General features: G+C 58.4%; 1 protein-coding gene across 1 annotated transcript; it reads left to right on the plus strand.

Moving 5' to 3' along the window:
• The first annotated feature begins 5256 nt into the window (after nt 1-5256).
• On the plus strand, nt 5257-13711 carry LOC140456844 (uncharacterized). The gene is made up of 2 exons (XM_072550776.1): nt 5257-5342; nt 10874-13711. The coding sequence occupies exons 1-2, from the start codon at nt 5297-5299 to the stop codon at nt 13690-13692; spliced, it is 2865 nt and encodes a 954-aa protein (XP_072406877.1). The 5' UTR covers nt 5257-5296; the 3' UTR covers nt 13693-13711.
• Nucleotides 13712-22077: the final 8366 nt, after the last annotated feature.

The following is a 22077-nucleotide window of genomic DNA, read 5'->3' on the forward strand; positions in this document are numbered from 1 at the left end:
ACCACCACCGCCTCCCGGTCCCAGCACCACCCTGGGGCAGGCTCTCACTCCAATCCTCTCTTGCCTTGGATACACGGCCTGGGCGATCGGGAACTCCCCCGAGACTCAGGCTCCCAGTCACTCCCTTGATTCAACGAGCCTGGTACCAACCCCCTGCCTCTCTCCAAAAGGTGGGTGAGAAGGGAAAAAAAAAGTTTTAAAATAATAGTAATATTAAAGAGAACAAGAAGAACAAAGGAATTCATAAAAGAAGGAACCCTACACTGTGGAAACAGGCCATTTGGCCCAACAATCCACGCTGACCCACCAAAGAGCATCCCACCGATTTCGCTCCATTTACCCCTGATTTAATCCACCCTATCCTGCACATCCCTGGACACTATGGGACAATTTAGCGCGGCCAATCCACCCTAACCTGCACATCCCTGGGCACTGTGGGACAATTTAGCACGGCCAATCCACCCTAACCTGCACATCCCTGGACACTATGGGGACAATTTAGCGCGGCCAATCCACCCTTAACCTGTACATCCCCGGGCACTATGGGACAATTTAGCGCGGCCAATCCACCCTAACCTGCACATCCCCGGGCACTATGGGACAATTTAGCGCGGCCAATCCACCCTAACCTGCACATCCCTGGGCACTATGGGGACAATTTAGCGCGGCCAATCCACCCTAACCTGCACATCCCTGGGCACTATGGGACAATTTAGCACGGCCAATCCGCCCTAACCTGCACGTCCCTGGGCACTATGGGACAATTTAGCGCGGCCAATCCACCCTAACCTGCACATCCCTGGACACTATGGGACAATTTAGCGCGGCCAATCCACCCTAACCTGCACATCCCTGGGCACTGTGGGACAATTTAGCACGGCCAATCCACCCTAACCTGCACATCCCCGGGCACTATGGGACAATTTAGCGCGGCCAATCCACCTAACCTGTACATCCCCGGCACTATGGGACAATTTAGCACGGCCAATCCACCCTAACCTGCACATCCCTGGGCACTATGGGACAATTTAGCACGGCCAACCCACCCTAACCTGCACATCCCTGGGCACTGTGGGACAATTTAGCACGGCCAATCCACCCTAACCTGCACATCCCTGGACACTATGGGACAATTTAGCACGGCCAATCCACCCTAACCTGCACATCCCTGGGCACTGTGGGACAATTTAGCACGGCCAATCCACCCTAACCTGCACATCCCTGGACACTATGGGACAATTTAGCACGGCCAATCCACCCTAACCTGCACATCCCTGGGCACTGGTGGGGCAATTTAGCACGGCCAATCCACCCTAACCTGCACATCCCTGGGCACTATGGGACAATTTAGCACGGCCAATCCACCCTAACCTGCACATCCCTGGGCACTATGGGACAATTTAGCACGGCCAATCCACCCTAACCTGCACATCCCTGGCACTATGGGACAATTTAGCACGGCCAATCCACCCTAACCTGCACATCCCTGGGCACTATGGGACAATTTAGCACGGCCAATCCACCCTAACCTGCACATCCCTGGGCACTATGGGACAATTTAGCACGGCCAATCCACCCTAACCTGCACATCCCTGGGCACTATGGGACAATTTAGCACGGCCAGTCCACCCTAACCTGCATATGTTTGGACTGTGGGAGGAAACCGGAGCACTCGGAGGAAACCCCGCACAGACACGGGGGGTGGAACACGTGCAAACTCCACACAGACAGTCGCCCGTGGGTGGGCATCGACCCCGGGTCCCTGGCACCGGGGGCAGGGGTTGGGCAGCAGTGCTAACCACTGAGCCGCGCCCCAAAAGGGAAACAAAGGAGGAATGCACATGCCTAGTGTGTCACCATCTTGTCGAACAGTCTCCAGACGGTGAGAGGGAGGTCTCCGGAACAGAGGAATGATGAGCAGGAAGGAGTATTCTTTTTTGGCCTGTTAACCCAATCCGCCCGCCAATCCCAGTCCCTTCTTCGTCCGGAATCTATCTGGGAAGGGTCCGTCCAGTGACTCCCTCTCCCAGGTATCCACTGCGTTCTGAGGAGGAACTTCCACCACGCTCTCAACCCTCAAGAGAAAACCAACTCTCGCCTCCCATCTTGAATCCCCCGCGCTCTCGTCTCTCCGACACAGGGAAGTGTCCACCCTCTCGTGTCTCGAGACAGGATCTTGACGGTTCCAATTTGACCACCTTCGCCAACCGTACCACGATCGACCTCGAAATCCTGACCCCTGTTGGTTGTCTTCCCTATTTGTGGGTGTGGGTGGAAAAGGACAACAATAAGATAGCGCCAGAATGGGATCATCGACAGCCCATAATTTGTCCAACAAATGTTATTTTATGCAGACTGGTCTTCAGCATGGCAAGGATCTTGGATTGGAGTGGTGCTGGAAAAGCACAGCAGGTCAGCCAGCATCCGAGGAGCAGGAAAATCGACGTTTCGGGGCTTTTGCCCGAAACGTCGATTGTCCTGCTCCTCGGATGCTGCCTGACCTGCTGTGCTTTTCCAGCACCGCTCTAATCCAGACTCTGATCTCCAGCATCTGCAGTCCCCACTTCAACATGGCAAGCATCGTGGGTTCTATAAAGGCCAGCCCTCTTTTAGCACGGCCAATCCACCCTAACCTGCACATCCCTGGGCACTATGGGACAATTTAGCATGGCCAATCCACCCTAACCTGCACATCCCTGGGCACTATGGGACAATTTAGCTCGGCCAATCCACCCTAACCTGCACATCCCTGGGCACTATGGGACAATTTAGCACTGGCCAATCCACCCTAACCTGCACATCCCTGGGCACTATGGGACAATTTAGCACGGCCAATCCATCCTAACCTGCACATCCCTGGGCACTATGGGACCCGGGTTCGATGCCCACCCTCGGGCGACTGTCTGATCTCTGTGGCCTCACCAGACACTGAACCGGACTTGCCAGTGGAAATACCATGGTCAGTGATTGGCAATTCAGTGCCGAGTAAGTCACCTCTTGACTCCCCCTGAAGCCTGCCCCAACATCGACAAGGCACAGGTCAGGGAATACTCCCCACTTGCCCCTGGATTGGGGGAGTGGGGGGGGCAGCTCCAACAACACTCGAGAGGCTCGACACCATCCAGGGACAAAGCAGCCCCCGCTCGATTGGCACAACGCCCCCCCCCCTCCCCCCCTCCCCCCCCCCCCTCCACCACCAAACCTCAGTAGCAGCAGTGTGTGAGTGGCGTCTACAAGGCGCTCAGCACCTCACCAAAGACTCTGAGACGTCACCTCCCAAACCCCTATCATCTAGAAGGCCAAGGGTCAAGGGTAGCAGCTAGATGGGAACACCACCCACTACAGATTCCCCTCCGAGCTCCCCATCCTGACTTGGGAAGGTTCAGTGGCACGGGCTCAGAATCCTGGGAGCTCCTTCCCAACAGACATTGTGTGGGTCTCCCTCCAGCACACAGACTGCAGCAGCTCAGGAAGGTGACTCTCCAGCACCTCCTCCTGGACACAGTAAGTGTTGGTAACCACCAGGTTCCAACGAATGAAGAAATACATGGAAACATTTCCATGATCATTTACCTGGTGGACGCCACGACATTCTGGTGAACGTGCCGGCCGACTCTCCAGAAGGCAATACCAGATTTGACGGGTGAGGTATCGGTGATATCCCTGATGTGCCGTACCAGCCAGTTGTTGAACTCCATCTCCCCTTCAGTCTCTGGTTCATTCCCTGGCCTCTCAGCTCCTCCTTTTCCTGCCCCCATTCCCTCTCAACTCTACCCTTAATGCTCCTGGCATTTTATCTCATTCTGCTGTTATCCCAGTTCCCCCATTGCTCTCCTGTGTCTCTGCCTAACCCCCCCCCCCTCGCTCACTTCTAATGCCCTCTCTGCCTCCTCATCTATTCCCTACCTTGCCCCCCTCCTCTGTCAATCTAGTACTTCCTCCTTACCTCTCTCACCCTATTGGTGTAATCCCCCCCTCTCTCCCATTTCCCTCCCTCACCCCTCTCTCCCCGTCCTCCCTTTCGTTCCTACCACTCCTCTTTCATTCTGACCCCTTTGCTTCCTCCTCTCCCTTCCTTCTCCCTTCCCTTCTGTCCTCCTCTCTCCCACTTTCCCTTTCCCTCCATCTTCCCCTCTCTTCTATGCCCCCTCCCACTATCTTCACTCCCACCTCCCTCCCTATGTCCCTCCCTCTGCCTCCCCCTTTTGTCTCCCTTCCCTTCCCTTCCCTGAACCATTCCTTCCCTCTAACCCACACTCCCTCCCATTCCCTCCCTCATGCCTTCTCTCTCCTTCTCTTCCTCATTTACCCATCTCTCTCTCCTTCCCTATCCCTCCTCACCTATCCCTCCTCATTCCCTTGCTCACTCCCTCCCCTCTCTCCCTCCCTCATTCCCTCTATCCCTCCCTCCCCTCTCTCCCTCCATCCCCTCTCTCCCTCCATCTCTCCCTCCATCCCTCCCCTCTCTCCCTCCCCCTCTCTCCCTCCCTCATTCCCTCTCTCCCTCCCTCATTCCCTCTCTCCCTCCCTCATTCCCTCTCCCTCCCTCCCTCATTCCCTCTCTCCCTCCCTCCCTCTCTCCATCCCTCCCTCCATCCCTCCCCTCTCTCCCTCCCTCATTCCCTCCCCCTCTCTCCCCTCCCTCCCTCCCTCCCTCATTCCCTCCCCCTCTCTCCCTCCCTCCCTCCCTCCCTCACTCCCTCTCTCCCTCCCCTCTCTGCCTCCATCACTCCCTCTCCCTCCTTAATTTCCTTTCTCTCCCTTCCTCCCTAATCTCTCTTTCCCTCCATCCCTCCTCCTCTCCCTCAATCTCACTCCCTCCCTCCCCTCTGCTTCCCTCCCTCATTACCCTCTCTATCCCTCCCTCATCTCTCTCTCCCTCCTCTCCCTCCTCTCTCCCTCTCCCACATTACCCCTCTCTATCCCTCCCTCATTACCCTCTCTCTCCCTCCTCCCTCCCCCCTCCCCTCTCTCCCTCTCCCCTCATTACCCCTCTCTATCCCTCCCTCATCTCTCCCTCCCTCCTCCCTCCCCTCTCTCCCTCTCCCCTCTCCCTCATTACCCTCTCTATCCCTCCCTCATCTCTCCCCTCTCTCCCTCTCCCCTCTCCTCATTACCCCTCTCTATCCCTCCCTCTCTCCCTCTCCCCTCTCTATCCCTCCCTCATCCCTCCCCTCTCCCTCCCCCGGCCCTTGTTACGTCCCCCGGCCGTCACAGGAGCCCCTTGCCCCGCGGTGTCAGTGCAGCTCCCGCGGCTCCTCCAGCCGCCCCCCCCCCGACCCGGACACACCCAGCGATGGGATGCGGAGCCTCGACGCAGGACGTACAGGTGGAGGATTCAGGTGGGTGCGGTCTCAGTCCCTGTCCTCCCCCCGCCCCGGGGACAGCACCAACCGGCCCAGAGACTCACACCCCAGCCCTGAGCTCCCTGTCTACACTACAGCTCCCCTTTCCAGACTGGGCACTGACCCCCTGTCTAGACCCGAACCTGCACATCCCAGGACATTATGGGACAATTTAGCACGGCCCATAATTGTCCCATAGTGCCCAGGGATGTGCAGGTTAGGGTGGATTGGCCGTGCTAAATTGTCCCATAGTGCCCAGGGATGTGCAGGTTAGGGTGGATTGGCCATGCTAAATTGTCCCACAGTGTCCAGGGATGTGCAGGTCAGGGTGGATTGGCCGTGCTAAATTGTCCCCACAGTGTCCAGGGATGTGCAGGTTAGGGTGGATTGGCTGTGCTAAATTGTCCCACAGTGCCCAGGGATGTGCAGGTTAGGGTGGATTGGCCATGCTAAATTATCCCACAGTGCCCAGGGATGTGCAGGTTAGGGTGGATTGGCCGTGCTAAATTGTCCCACAGTGCCCAGATGTGCAGGTTAGGGTGGATTGGCCGTGCTAAATTGTCCCATAGTATCCAGGGATGTGAAGGTTAGGGTGGATTGGCCGTGCTAAATTGTCCCATAGTGCCCAGGGATGTGCAGGATAGGGTGGATTGGCCGTGATAAATTGTCCCACAGTGCCCAGGGATGTGCAGGTTAGGGTGGATTGGCCATGCTAAATTGTCCCACAGTGCCCAGGGATGTGCAGATTAGGGTGGATTGACCATGCTAAATTGTCCCATAGTGCCCAGGGATGTGCAGGTTAGGGTGGATTGGCCGTGCTAAATTGTCCCATAGTGTCCAGGGATGTGCAGGTTAGGGTGGATTGGCCGTGCTAAATTGTCCCATAGTGTCCAGGGATGTGCAGGTTAGGGTGGATTGGCCGTGCTAAATTGTCCCATAGTGTCCAGGGATGTGCAGGTTAGGGTGGATTGGCCGTGCTAAATTGTCCCATAGTGCCCAGGGATGTGCAGGTTAGGGTGGATTGGCCGTGCTAAATTGTCCCATAGTGCCCAGGGATGTGCAGGTTAGGGTGGATTGGCCGTGCTAAATTGTCCCATAGTGCCCAGGGATGTGCAGGTTAGGGTGGATTGGCCGTGCTAAATTGTCCCACAGTGTCCAGGGATGTGCAGGTCAGGGTGGATTGGCCGTGCTAAATTGTCCCACAGTGTCCAGGGATGTGCAGGTTAGGGTGGATTGGCTGTGCTAAATTGTCCCACAGTGCCCAGGGATGTGCAGGTTAGGGTGGATTGGCCGTGCTAAATTATCCCACAGTGCCCAGGGATGTGCAGGTTAGGGTGGATTGGCCGTGCTAAATTGTCCCACAGTGCCCAGGGATGTGCAGGTTAGGGTGGATTGGCTGTGCTAAATTGTCCCATAGTATCCAGGGATGTGCAGGTTAGGGTGGATTGGCCGTGCTAAATTGTCCCATAGTGCCCAGGGATGTGCAGGATAGGGTGGATTGGCCGTGATAAATTGTCCCACAGTGCCCAGGGATGTGCAGGTTAGGGTGGATTGGCCATGCTAAATTGTCCCACAGTGCCCAGGGATGTGCAGATTAGGGTGGATTGACCATGCTAAATTGTCCCATAGTGCCCAGGGATGTGCAGGTTAGGGTGGATTGGCCGTGCTAAATTGTCCCATAGTGCCCAGGGATGTGCAGGTTAGGGTGGATTGGCCGTGCTAAATTGTCCCATAGTGCCCAGGGATGTGCAGGTTAGGGTGGATTGGCCGTGCTAAATTGTCCCATAGTGCCCAGGGATGTGCAGGTTAGGGTGGATTGGCCGTGCTAAATTGTCCCATAGTGCCCAGGGATGTGCAGGTTAGGGTGGATTGGCCATGCTAAATTGTCCCACAGTGCCCAGGGATGTGCAGATTAGGGTGGATTGACCGTGCTAAATTGTCCCACAGTGCCCAGGGATGTGCAGGTTAGGGTGGATTGGCCGTGCTAAATTATCCCATAGTGCGCAGGGATGTGCAGGTTAGGGTGGATTGGCCGTGCTAAATTGTCCCATAGTGCCCAGGGATGTGCAGGATAGGGTGGATTTGGCCGTGCTAAATTGTCCCATAGTGCCCAGGGATGTGCAGGTTAGGGTGGATTGGCCGTGCTAAATGGTCCCACAGTGGCCAGGGATGTGCAGGTTAGGGTGGATTGGCCATGCTAAATTGTCCCACAGTGTCCAGGGATGTGCAGGTTAGGGTGGATTGGCCGTGCTAAATTGTCCCACAGTGTCCAGGGATGTGCAGGTTAGGGTGGATTGGCCGTGCTAAATTGTCCCACAGTGCCCAGGGATGTGCAGGTTAGGGTGGATTGGCCATGCTAAATTGTCCCATAGTGCCCAGGGATGTGCAGGTTAGGGTGGATTGGCTGTGCTAAATTGCCCCGTAGTGCCCAGGGATGTGCAGGTTAGGGTGGATTGGCCGTGCTAAATTGTACCACAGTGTCCAGGGATGTGCAGGTTAGGGTGGATTGGCCGTGCTAAATTGTCCCACAGTGCCCAGGGATGTGCAGGTTAGGGTGGATTGGTCGTGCTAAATTGTCCCATAGTGTCCAGGGATGTGCAGGTTAGGGTGGATTGGTCGTGCTAAATTATCCCATAGTGCCCAGGGATGTGCAGATTAGGGTGGATTGGCCGTGCTAAATTGTCCCATAGTGTCCAGGGATGTGCAGGTTAGGGTGGATTGGCCGTGCTAAATTGTCCCATAGTATCCAGGGATGTGAAGGTTAGGGTGGATTGGCCGTGCTAAATTGTCCCATAGTGCCCAGGGATGTGCAGGATAGGGTGGATTGGCCGTGCTAAATTGTCCCACAGTGCCCAGGGATGTGCAGGTTAGGGTGGATTGGCCATGCTAAATTGTCCCACAGTGCCCAGGGATGTGCAGATTAGGGTGGATTGACCGTGCTAAATTGTCCCATAGTGCCAGGGATGTGCAGGTTAGGCTGGATTGGCCGTGCTAAATTATCCCATAGTGCCCAGGGATGTGCAGGTTAGGGTGGATTTGGCCGTGCTAAATTGTCCCATCGTGCCCAGGGATGTGCAGGTTCGGGTGGATTGGCCGTGCTAAATGGTCCCACAGTGCCCAGGGATGTGCAGGTTAGGGTGGATTGGCCATGCTAAATTGTCCCACAGTGCCCAGGGATGTGCAGGTTAGGGTGGATTGGCCATGCTAAATTGTCCCATAGTGCCCAGGGATGTGCAGGTTTGGGTGGATTGGCCGTGCTAAATTGTCCCACAGTGCCCAGGGATGTGCAGATTAGGGTGGATTGACCGTGCTAAATTGTCCCATAGTGCCCAGGGATGTGCAGGTTAGGGTGGATTGGCCGTGCTAAATTATCCCATAGTGCCCAGGGATGTGCAGGATAGGGTGTATTGGCCGTGCTAAATTGTCCCATAGTGCCCAGGGATGTGCAGGTTAGGGTGGATTGGCCGTGCTAAATTGTCCCACAGTGCCCAGGGATGTGCAGGTTAGGGTGGATTGGCCGTGCTAAATTGTCCCACAGTGCCCAGGGATGTGCAGGTTAGGGTGAATTGGCCGTGCTAAATTGCCCCATAGTGCCCAGGGATATGCAGGTTAGGGTGGATTGGCCGTGCTAAATTATCCCATAGTGCCCAGGGATGTGCAGGTTAGGGTGGATTGGCCGTGCTAAATTGTCCCATAGTGCCCAGGGATGTGCAGGATAGGGTGGATTTGGCCGTGCTAAATTGTCCCATAGTGCCCAGAGATGTGCGGGTTAGGGTGGATTGGCCCTGCTAAATTGTCCCACAGTGCCCAGGGATGTGCAGGTTAGGGTGGATTGGCCGTGCTAAATTATCCCACAGTGCCCAGGGATGTGCAGGTTAGGGTGAATTGGCCGTGCTAAATTGCCCCATAGTGCCCAGGGATATGCAGGTTAGGGTGGATTGGCCGTGCTAAATTGTCCCATAGTGCCCAGGGATGTGCAGGTTACGGTGGGATTGGCCGTGCTAAATTGTCCCATAGTGCCCATGGATGTGCAGGTTAGGGTGGATTGGCCGTGCTAAATTGCCCCATAGTGCCCAGGGATGTGCAGGTTAGGGTGGATTGGCCGTGCTAAATTATCCCACACTGTCCAGGGATGTGCAGGTTAGGGTGGATTGACCGTGCTAAATTGTCCCACAGTGCCCAGGGATGTGCAGATTAGGGTGGATTGGCCGTGCTAAATTGCCCCATAGTGCCCAGGGATGTGCAGGTTAGGGTGGATTGGCCGTGCTAAATTGTCTCATAGTGCCCAGGGATGTGCAGGTTAGGGTGGATTGGCCGTGCTAAATTGTCCCACAGTGCCCAGGGATGTGCAGATTAGGGTGGATTGACCGTGCTAAATTGTCCCATTGTCCCATAGTGTCCAGGGATGTGCAGGTTAGGGTGGATTGGCCGTGCTAAATTGTCCCATAGTGTCCAGGGATGTGCAGGTTAGGGTGGATTGGTCGTGCTAAATTATCCCATAGTGCCCAGGGATGTGCAGATTAGGGTGGATTGGCCGTGCTAAATTGTCCCATAGTGTCCAGGGATGTGCAGGTTAGGGTGGATTGGCCGTGCTAAATTGTCCCATAGTGTCCAGGGATGTGAAGGTTAGGGTGGATTGGCCGTGCTAAATTGTCCCATAGTGCCCAGGGATGTGCAGGATAGGGTGGATTGGCCGTGCTAAATTGTCCCATAGTGCCCAGGGATGTGCAGGTTAGGGTGGATTGGCCGTGCTAAATTGTCCCATAGTGTCCAGGGATGTGCAGGTTAGGGTGGATTGGCCGTGCTAAATTGCCCCGTAGTGCCCAGGGATGTGCAGGTTAGGGTGGATTGGCCGTGCTAAATTGTCCCATAGTGCCCAGGGATGTGCAGGTTAGGGTGGATTGGCCGTGCTAAATTATCCCATTGTGCCCAGGGATGTGCAGATTAGGGTGGATTGGCCGTGCTAAATTGTCCCATAGTGCCCAGGGATGTGCAGGTTAGGGTGGATTGGCCGTGCTAAATTGTCCCATAGTGCCCAGGGATGTGCAGGTTAGGGTGGATTGGCCGTGCTAAATTGTCCCATAGAGCCCAGGGATGTGCAGGTTAGGGTGGATTGGCCGTGCTAAATTGTCCCATAGTGCCCAGGGATGTGCAGGTTAGGGTGGATTAGTGCAGGGTAAATGTTGCGTAATGGGGAACAGGTCTGGGTGGGAATCTCTTTGAAAGGTCGGTGCGGAGTTGTTGGGCCGAAAGGCCGAGCGTCATTCAATCCGATCGTCCACCCCTCCTCCTCCCACCCGCTCCGGGAAAACAATGATCAGACTCCGTCAGGGGGTGGGAAATCTGGCTTTGATCTGAGGCGACTTGATGCTAACCCTGGGAGGGGAGCTACCATTGTCAGGATGACCACCACCTCCGTATGGTATTCCCGAGGGGTGACTTGAGACTGCACGTTCCAATCATTGATGCTTTGATGTGTTTATTTTGTTGTTCGATTCCCTCCCCTCCCTTGCCCCCCCTCCCCCTAGAGATTGCCGATGAGGCTGCGGTTGACGTGACAGAACAGGCGGTGGACCTCTGCGCCGCACTGCAATCCCGAAGGCCAGAGGTCCCAGCCGAGGATGGCGAATCCATTCCCCCCGAGATCAGATCGGACAAGTTGGATCCCGAGGCAAAGCTCTCCCGCAAGTACATCAGGACCAGGAGCCAGGATTCCCCTTTCACCTTCCTCCAGGACCTAAAGCCACTGGAGATGCCCCACCAGGTGGTGTGCGTTGCCTCACTGCGTCAGGAATGGTCCCCCCACCGTCCCCGCAAGTTCAAAAGGCCGGCAGCCGGGGGCGGCTCTGCGGCCACGTCCTATGCCGATCTCTGCTCGGCCCGGAGCACCAAAGGGGGACTGGCTACCACGCCCAAAGTGCCGCCGAACTCCCAGGGGGAGAACGGGGCTCCGCACCCGCCCGCTCCCCTCCAAACGCTCCCGACGTCCTCCCCCACCAAACCCGAGGGTGCCCCAGCGAAGATGGCGGCTGCTGAGCCACCAAAGGCTCAGCCGGTCGCCCCGGGGAGTGAACCCCCAAAATCTGAGGCTGTCACTCTGCAGAGAGCAACGGAACCCTCGAAATCTGAATGCATCATTTCCCGGACGGTGACTGAGACACCGAGTGTGTCTCAACCCCCAAAATCTCAGTCCGTCGCTCCGCAGAGAGTGACAGCACCCCCAAAATCTCAGTCCGTCGCTCCGCAGAGAGTGACCGAACCCCCAAAATCTCAGTCCGTCACTCCGCAGAGAGTGACCGAACCCCCAGAATCTCAGTCCATCGCTCCGCAGAGAGTGACAGAACCCCCAGAATCTCAGTCCGTCACTCCGCAGATAGGAACAGGACCCCCACAATATCCGTCTGTTGCTTCAGAATCCCCAAAATCTCAGTCTGTGACTCCGCAGAGAGGAACTGGAGCCCCAAACTCTGAGTCCATCACTCCACAGGGAGTAACAGAACCCCTAAAGTCTGAATCCGTCCCTCTTCAGGGAGTGACTGAACCCCTAAAATCTGACCCCAATCTGACGAAATCTGTCACCCCCCGTGAACCTCACTCCCCTCCCTCGGGGAGGGCAGGAGAGCAAAATACCCTCAAACCCCAAGGTTCCAAACTTTGGGAATTGGCAGCAAAGCAACCTGAATTCCAGGGATTCGGACCCCAGACGTGTGAACTCCAAATATCTGGACTTCAGACATCTGCATCCAATGAACCACAAAGTCCGATATCTGGTCCTGAAGACTTTCCTCCCCAGGTCACCGAAGACCAGGAATCTACATCCAAAGGATTGGAAATCGAGGAATGTGAGGTCCAGGATTTGGCACCCGACAAACCTGAACTCCAGAAATCTGGAGCCATTGACTCTGAACCTGAAAAAGCTGAACTCCAGGAATACGATTCCCAGGGATCTGAACTCCAGGATTCCGAGCGTCAGGATACCGAGTCCCAGGGAACTCAGCCTCAAGACTCCGAACTTGAGGAATCTGAACCGATTCCTCATGAGCAAAGCCCCGATCCCCAAGGATCGGAAATTGTGGAATCCGAAATCGAGGAGTCCGAAGATGACGACTCGGAAAACGAGGAGGGATCTGAAGACCAAGGATCCGCGGTCGGGGAATCGGAACAGCAGGAATCGGAAATGGATGTTTCTGAACTGGAGGATTCCGAATCCCCGGAATCTGACCCTCCAGCCTCTGAAGCAGTCACTCCTGTTGGAGTATTTGAACCCCTGATTCCTAACCTCCCACCTCTCATAGAGTCACCCGAACCTGAGAAATCTGAGCTCTCAAACTATGGAGCTGATGTTCTACAGAGAGCCACTGAACCCTCAGATCCTGAGGCTGTCACTCTGCAGGGAGTCAGTGAACCCCCAGAGACTGAACCCCCAAAGTCTGGAGCTGTCACTCTGCAGGGAGTCAGTGAACCCCCAGAGACTGAACCCCCAAAGTCTGGAGCTGTCACTCTGCAGGGAGTCAGTGAACCCCCAGTGACTGAACCCCCAAAGTCTGGAGCTGTCACTCTGCAGGGAGTCAGTGAACCCCCAGAGACTGAACCCTCAAAGTCTGGAGCTGTCACTCTGCAGGGAGTCAGTGAACCCCCAGAGACTGAACCCCCAAAGTCTGGAGCCATCACTCTGCAGGGAGTCAGTGAACCCCCAGAGACTGAACCCCCAAAGTCTGGAGCCATCACTCTGCAGGGAGTCAGTGAACCCCCAGAGACTGAACCCCCAAAGTCTGGAGCTGTCACTCTGCAGGGAGTCAGTGAACCACAAGAGACTGAACCCCCAAAGTCTGGAGCTGTCACTCTGCAGGGAGTCAGTGAACCACAAGAGACTGAACCCCCAAAGTCTGGAGCTGTCACTCTGCAGGGAGTCAGTGAACCACAAGAGACTGAACCCCCAAAGTCTGGAGCTGTCACTCTGCAGGGAGTCAGTGAACCCCCAGAGACTGAACCCCCAAAGTCTGGAGCCGTCACTCTGCAGGGAGTCAGTGAACCCCCAGAGACTGAACCCCCAAAGTCTGGAGCTGTCACTCTGCAGGGAGTCAGTGAACCCCCAGAGACTGAACCCCCAAAGTCTGGAGCTGTCACTCTGCAGGGAGTCAGTGAACCACAAGAGACTGAACCCCCAAAGACAAGATCCCACAGCCCAGGGACAGTGAGCACTGTCCCTCATCTGGAGGCCATCATTCCACCGGGAGCGACCATGGATCACGAACTGGAAGCTGGTTGCCAGCGGGAGCAAGTGGTTTCCAAGATTGGGAGAGCACCCTTCCAGAGGGAGCAACCAAGCCTGGTCCCCTCCATTTAGGAAAACAGCAGCTCTTGGAGAGCCCACATCCATTCACCAAACACGCCCGCCCACCATCTCCACCCCCACCCCCCCACCATCTCCACCCCCCCACCATCTCCACCCCCCCACCACCATCTCCACCCCCCCACCACCATCTCCACCCCCCCTCCACCATCTCTCCCCCAACTTCTCCATCATCTTCCCCTCCACCATCTCCACTCCCCCTCCACCACCTCCCCCCTCCCCACCCCCACCCCTCCACCAGCTCCCCCCTCCCCCCTCCCCAACCACCTCCGCACACCCCCCACCACCTCCCTCCCCACCCTCACCCCTCCACCACCTGCCCCCTCCCCAGCCACCACCCCACGCCCGCCCACCACCTCACTCCTCACCCCCCAACCACCCACTACCTCCCTCCCCACCCCCACCCCCACCCCTCCACCACCTCCCTCTCCACCTCCCTCCCCACCCCACCCCTCTACCACCTCCCCACCTCCCCACACCCCACCACAACCTCCCCTTCCCCAACCACCTCCCCTCATCCCCCAATCATCTCCCTCCCCACCCCCGACCCTCCACGACCTCCCACCTCCCCAACCACCTCTGCACACCCCCCTCCACCACCTCCCTCCCCATCCCCCACCATCTCCCCCTCCCCCACCCACCCACTATATCCGGCCTCCCCCACATTCCCACCTACCCCCTCCCCACCTCCTCACCATCTCCCTCCACCCCCAACACCCATTACCTCACCCCCAGTCCCAGAAAATCCATCTTCCCATTCTTTCCTGGCCCCCCCCCCCAGGGATGTGCTGCCTCACCCGATATCTGTGTTGGTTGGGAGTGGGTGGTGGGGTGGCAATGAGAGGGACGTCTGAACTGTAGGCTCCTCGAACACATATTTCTCCCCACACCCCCACCCCCCCCACCCACCCTCCTACAACCCCATCCATGTCATTGGCTACTCCACCCCCGCCCCTCCCCCACCTCCAAAACAGGACTGCCCCACCCAACCCAGATCCTCTTACAGAACCCACTTTTCAAAACACGTGCTTCCCTCACACACTTGACAGGGACTGGTCCAACCCCACTCCCACCCCTACCCCCAGCCCCACACCTACTCCCACCCCTACACCCCTACCCCCACCCCCAACCCCCACCCCCACACCTACTCCCACCCCTACACCCCTACCCCCACCCCCAACCTCCACCCCCACCACCCCCAACCCCCACCCCCATCACACCCCCACCCTCACCCCCAACCCCCACCTCCTCCACACCCCCACCCCCCACCCCCAACCCCACCCCCACCACACCCCCACACCTACTCACACCCCTACACCCCCACCCCCAACCTCCACCCCCACCACCCCCAACACCCACCCCCACACACCCCCACCCTCACCCCCAACCCCCACCTCCTCCACACCCCCACCCCCACCCCCAACCCCACCCCCACCACACCCCCACATCACTCCCACCCCTACACCCCCACCCCCACTCCCAACCCCACCCCCACACCCACCACACCCAACCACACCCCAACCCCACCACACCCCCACCCCCACCACCCCCCATCCCCCACCCCATCACACCCACACCCACTCCCCCACCCCCACCACCCCCAACCCCCACCCCATCACACCCACACCCACTCCCCCACCCCCACCCACACCTCACACCCCCACACCCCCACTCACCCACCCCCAACCCCACCCCCACACCCAACCACACTCCAACCCCACCACACCCCCACCCCCACCACCCCCAACCCCCACCCCATCACACCCACACCCACTCCCCCACCCCCACCCACACCTCACACCCCCACACCCCCACCACCCACCCCCACCCCACCCCCACACCCACCACACCCAACCACACTCCCAACCCCACCACACCCCCCACCCCCCACCCCCACCACCCCCCAACCCCCACCCCATCACACCCAACCACACTCCCAACCCCACCACACCCCACCCCCACCACCCCCATCCCCCACCCCCATCACACCCACACCCCACTCCCCCAACCCCACCCCCACCCCCACCACCCCCAACCCCACTCCCAACCCCATCCCCACCCCGACCACCCCCAGCCCCCCACCCCCACCACCCCCCAACCCCCACCCCCAACACACCCCTAACCCCCACCCCCAACCCTACTCCTACGCCCATCCCCACCCCCAGCCCCACCCCCACCCCCACCACCCCCAACCCCCACCCCCATCATACCCACACCCCCACCCCATCACACCTACACCCCCACCCCTACCCACACCCCCAACCCCCACCCACACCACACCCCCATCACACCCACACACCCACCCCCACCGCACCCACACCCCCACTCCCCCACCCCCACACACACACACCCCCCCACTCACCCACCCCCCAACCCCACCCCCACACCCACCACACCCCAACCACACTCCCACCCCACCACACCCCCACCCCCACCACCCCCAACCCCCACCCCATCACACCCACACCCACTCCCCCACCCCCACCCACACCTCACACCCCCACACCCCCACTCACCCATCCCCAACCCCACCCCCACCACCCCCAACCCCCACCCCCAACACACCCCTAACCCCCACCCCCAACCCTACTCCCACGCCCATCCCCACCCCCAGCCCCACCCCCACCCCCACCACCCCCCAACCCCCACCCCCATCATACCCACACCCCCACCCCATCACACCTACACCCCCCACCCCTACCCACACCCCCAACCCCCACCCACACCACACCCCCATCACACCCACACCCCCACCCCCACCGCACCCACACCCCCACTCCCCCACCCCCACACACACACCCACCCCCACCACACCCACCCCCCCTACTCACCCACCCCCAACCCCACCCCCACACCCACCACACCCAACCACACTCCCAACCCCACCACACCCCCACCCCCACCACCCCCAACCCCCACCCCATCACACCCACACCCACTCCCCCACCCCCACCACCCCCAACCCCCACCCCATCACACCCACACCCCACTCCCCCACCCCCACCCACACCTCACACCCCCACACCCCCACTCACCCATCCCCAACCCCACCCCCACCCCCCACCCCCCCAACCCCACTCCCAACCCCATCCCCACCCCGACCACCCCAACCCCCACCCCCACACCACCACCCCCAACCCCCACCCCCAACACACCCCTAATCCCCACTCCATCACACCCACACCCCCACCCCCATCACACCCACACCCCCACCCCATCACCCCTACACCCCTACCCCCAACCCCAACCCCCACCCCTATCACATCCCCACCATCACCCCAACCCCCACCCCCATCACACCCCACACCCCCACCCCATCACACCTACACCCCCACCCCTACCCCCACCCCAAACCCCACCCCCACCACCCCAACCCCCACCCCATCACAGCCACACCCCACACCCCCACTCCGAACCCCACCATACCTACTCCCCCACCCCCACTCCCAACCCCACCCCACCCCCCCACCCCAACTCCAAACCCCACCACCACCCACACCCCACACCCACACCCACACTCACCCACCCCCAACCCCACACCCACCCCCCCCACCCACACCCCCACCCCCATCTCACCCCCATCTCACTCCCAACCCCACCACACCCCCACCCTGCACACCCACTCCCACTCCCACTCCCAACCACATCCACACACAAAGAAAGAAATACCAGAAGGAAATTGAGAAGCTACAATAAATGGAGATTATTCAGACAAGGAGAAACCACATCAAAGGCCAAGACGTTGAGTCAGACAACACCCTGGGCCACCAGGAGGGGAGGACTGAGAGATGGAGAGAGAGAGGAAACAAGGGAGAGAGGGATGAAGCAAGAGAGAGGGAGAGAAGGAGGAAGCCAGAGGTGGGAGAGAGAGAGAGAAGGAAGAAGCCAAAGGGGGGGGAGAGAGAGAGAGAGAGAGGGAGGAACCCAGAAGGGGAGAGAGAGAGAGAGAGAGGGAGGAACCCAGAAGGGGAGAGAGAGAGAGAGAGAGAAGGAAGAAGCTGGGGGCGGTGGGGGGAGAAGAGACAGAAGGAGGAAACCAGAGGTGGGGGGGGGGGGGGGGGGGAAGAGAGAGAGAGAGAGAGAGTGCAAAGAGAGCCAGAGGGGGAGCAGGGGAGAGCTGAAGGAGTTGGGGAGATAGGGTGGGGTGCAGGCTATAGGGACTGGGGAGGAGTGGGTCAAACATGGTCCCCACTAACCGTGCCGCAGAGATATCCCCACCAACAGCCTGGGTGATGGGGGAATATGGACACCCACCAGGACAGTGCCTCTCCCCCCCCCCACCCCCCCCCCCCCACCCTCCATGAGGAGTGCTCGGACTTTCTAAAATAAAACCTGTGCCTTGGTTTCCGTCCAGTTCAGGCTCTTCACTGGAGCTGGGCCCGCTCTCGGGGTGGTTGTTGTGGGAGGGGTAGGGCACTGGGGAGGGGGTTGGGGGGGGGTGATGCCAGTGGGGGTGCGGAGGGTGACGTGGGAGGGGTAGGGCACTGGGGAGGGGGTTGGGGGGGGGGTGATGCCAGTGGGGGTGCGGAGGGTGACGTGGGAGGGGTAGGGCACTGGGGAGGGGGTTGGGGGGGTGATGCCAGTGGGGGTGCGGAGGGTGACGTGGGAGGGGGTAGGGCACTGGGGAGGGGGTTGGGGGGGTGATGCCAGTGGGGGTGCGGAGGGTGACGTGGGAGGGGTAGGGCACTGGGGAGGGGGTTGGGGGGGTGATGCCAGTGGGGGTGCGGAGGGTGACGTGGGAGGGGGTGGGGCATGTGGGGGAGGGGGTTGGGGGGGGTGATGCCAGTGGGGGTGCGGAGGGTGACGTGGGAGGGGTAGGGCACTGGGGAGGGGGTTGGGGGGGGGTGATGCCAGTGGGGGTGCGGAGGGTGACGTGGGAGGGGTAGGGCACTGGGGAGGGGGTTGGGGGGGGGTGATGCCAGTGGGGGTGCGGAGGGTGACATGGGAGGGGTGGGGCATGTGGGGGAGGGGGTTGGGGGGGGGGGTGATGCCAGTGGGGGTGCGGAGGGTGACGTGGGAGGGCTGGGGGGTGGTGGGACGTGTGGGGGAGGGGGTTGGGGGGGTGTGATGCCGGAGAGGGTGTGGGGGGAGGTGACATGGGAGGGGTGGGGGTGGGATGTGTAGGGGAGGGGGTTGGGGGGGGGTGTGATGCCGGAGAGGGTGTGGGGGGGGTGTCGTGGGAGGGGTGGGGGTTGGGGGGGTGTGATGCCGGAGAGGGTGTGGGGGGAGGTGACATGGGAGGGGTGGGGGTGGGATGTGTAGGGGAGGGGGTTGATGCCAGATGGGGTTGCGATGGGACGTGTAGGGGAGGGGGGTTGATGGGGTTGGAGGGGGGGTGTGACGTGGGAGGGGTGGGTGTGGGATATGTGAGGGAGGGGGGTTGGGGGGAATGATGCCAGAGGGGGTGGTGGAGAGGTGACGTGGGAGGGGTGGGGGTGGGTCAGGGGTTTGAGGGCTTGATGCGGGAAGGGGTTGGGCGGGGGGGATGAAGGGAGAGAGGGTGGGGTGGGGGTGTGGTGCTGGTGTGTTGACACGGGAGGGGATGGGCGATTGGGTATGGGGGAGAGGTGGCTCCATCGGGTAGAAACGGGGCAAGTGTGATGTTGGAGCCGGAAGGTGCACGTGGAGACCATTAATTCCCTCACGCTGTTTGACCAACCTTTCCCAAGCCGATGCTCTTATCCCCTTTGATTTCCCCGTAAGCCGGGGGGGGGGGTCGGGGGCTGGAGTTGGAATGGGGGGAGAAGGTGGAACTGCTTGAGGTGAGCGGTGTCGCTGGACATCAGCTCAGGGTTCGGGGGGGGGACGGGTGGGTCAACATGAGAAGGGGGAAAGGAAATGGGGGGGTTGGATTCCAAATGACAATGTGGATTAGGGGAGGATGCAATTTTCAGGTGGAACCCAGAAATAACCCATCACGGAGCAGATGGGCAGAATGGCCGTTTTTTTTCCCGCACTGTCAATGATCCCATTCCCTTCTGCATCTGTTCCCACACAGGAGAAATTTTTTGCGAATAAACCCAATCAGGGATTCGAGGGAAGGGTCGTTAAACCAGAGGCTCACAGAATCGGTGGCTCAGTGGTTAGCACTGCGGCCTCACAGCGCCAGAGACCCGGGTTCAATTCCCGCCTCAGGCGACTGTCTGGGTGGAGTTTGCACATTCTACCCCGTGTCTGTGCGGGGTTTCCTCTGGGTGCTCCGGTTTCCTCCCACAGTCCAAAGATGTGCAGGTTAGGGTGGATTGGCCGTGCTGAACTCCCCATAATGTTAGGTGCATTAGTCAAAGGGAAATGGGTCTGGGTGGGTTAATCTTCGGAGGGTTGGTATGGACTTGTTGGGCCGAAGGGACTGTTTCCACACTGTAGGGAATCTAATGTTAAAAAATCCCTACAGTGCGGGAACACACCATTCAGCCCATCCAAAGAGCATCCCACCCAGACACACCTCCCCCCTGCTCTATCTCTGTTACCCCATTCTTCCTGTGCCTAATTCACCTCTAACCTGTACATCCCTGGGACACTATGGGACAATTTAGCACGGCCAATCCACCCTAACCTGCACATCCCTGGGCACTATGGGACAATTTAGCACGGCCAATCCACCCTAACCTGTACATCCCTGAGCACTATGGGACAATTTAGCACGGCCAATCCACCCTAACCTGCACATCCCTGGGCACTATGGGACAATTTAGCACGGCCAATCCACCCTAACCTGCACATCCCTGGGCACTATGGGACAATTTAGCACGGCCAATCCACCCTAACCTGCACATCCCTGGGCACTATGGGACAATTTAGCACGGCCAATCCACCCTAACCTGCACATCCCTGGGCACTATGGGACAATTTAGCACGGCCAATCCACCCTAACCTGCACATCCCTGGGCACTATGGGACAATTTAGCACGGCCAATCCACCCTAACCTGCACATCCCTGGGCACTATGGGACAATTTAGCACGGCCAATCCACCCTAACCTGCACATCCCTGGGCACTATGGGACAATTTAGCACGGCCAATCCACCCTATCCTGCACATCCCTGGGCACTATGGGACAATTTAGCACGGCCAATTCACCCTAACCTGCACATCCCTGTACACTATGGGACAATTTAGCACGGCCAATCCACCCTAACCTGCACATCCCTGGGCACTATGGGACAATTTAGCACGGCCAATTCACCCTAACCTGCACATCCCTGTACACTATGGGACAATTTAGCACGGCCAATCCACCCTAACCTGCACATCCCTGGGCACTATGGGACAATTTAGCACGGCCAATCCAGCCTAACCTGCACATCCCCGGGCACTACGGGACAATTTAGCACGGCCAATCCATCCTGCACATCTTTGTGACTGTAGGAGAGAACCCATGCAGACACGGGGAAAATGTACAAACTCCACACAGACAGCTGGAATGGAATCCCAATCCTCACTGTATTGAGACAGTAGTGTGATACACTGAGCCTCCGCACCACCCAGAGAGAAGAGATAGGGAACCTCATTATCTGGTGAATAGGATTGAGACAATTTAAGGGAAACTGGGTTATGGAGAGCAGAATCCTATTGGAAACAGAGACATTTTATTAAAGTTTTTATCCCCTGCACTTACAGAGTCATAGAGCTGTACAGCATGGAAACAGACCTTTCGGCCCATCTTGTCCATGCTGACCATAGAGTCATAGAGATGTACAGCACAGAAACAGACCCTTCGGCCCAACTCCTCCATACTGACCATAGAGTCATAGAGCTGTACAGCACGGAGACAGACCCTTCGGCCCAACCCCTCCATACTGACCATCGAGTCATAGTGCTGTACAGCACAGAAATAGACCCTTCGGTCCAATTTGTCCATGCCGACCGGATATCCCAACCTAATTGAATCCCATGTGCCAGCACCTGGCCCATATCCCTCTAAACCCTTCCTATTCATGTCCCCATCCAGATACCTTTTAAATGTTGTCATTGTACCAGCCTCCATCACTTCCTCTGGCAGCTCATTCCATATATGCACCATCCTCTGGGTGAAAAGGTTGCACCTTTGGTCCCTTTTATATCTTTCCCCTCTAAACCTACGCTCCTCTAGTTTTGGACTCCCCCACCCCAGGGAAAATACTTTGCCTATTTACCCTATCCATGCCCCCTCATGATTTTATAAACCTCTATAAGGTCACCCCTCAGCCTCTGACGCTCCAGGGAAAACAGCCACAGCCTGTTCAGCCTCTCCCTGTAGCTCAAACCCTCCAACCCTGGCAACATCCTTGTAAATCTTTTCTGAACCCTTTCAGGTTTCACAACATTGGAGGGAGACCAGAATTGCACCAGATGTGGCCTCACCAATGTCCTGTACAGCTGCAACATGACCTCCCAACT

Source organism: Chiloscyllium punctatum, chromosome 31 (assembly GCF_047496795.1).
Source record: "Chiloscyllium punctatum isolate Juve2018m chromosome 31, sChiPun1.3, whole genome shotgun sequence".
In the NCBI taxonomy this organism is placed as follows: Eukaryota; Metazoa; Chordata; class Chondrichthyes; order Orectolobiformes; family Hemiscylliidae; genus Chiloscyllium; species Chiloscyllium punctatum.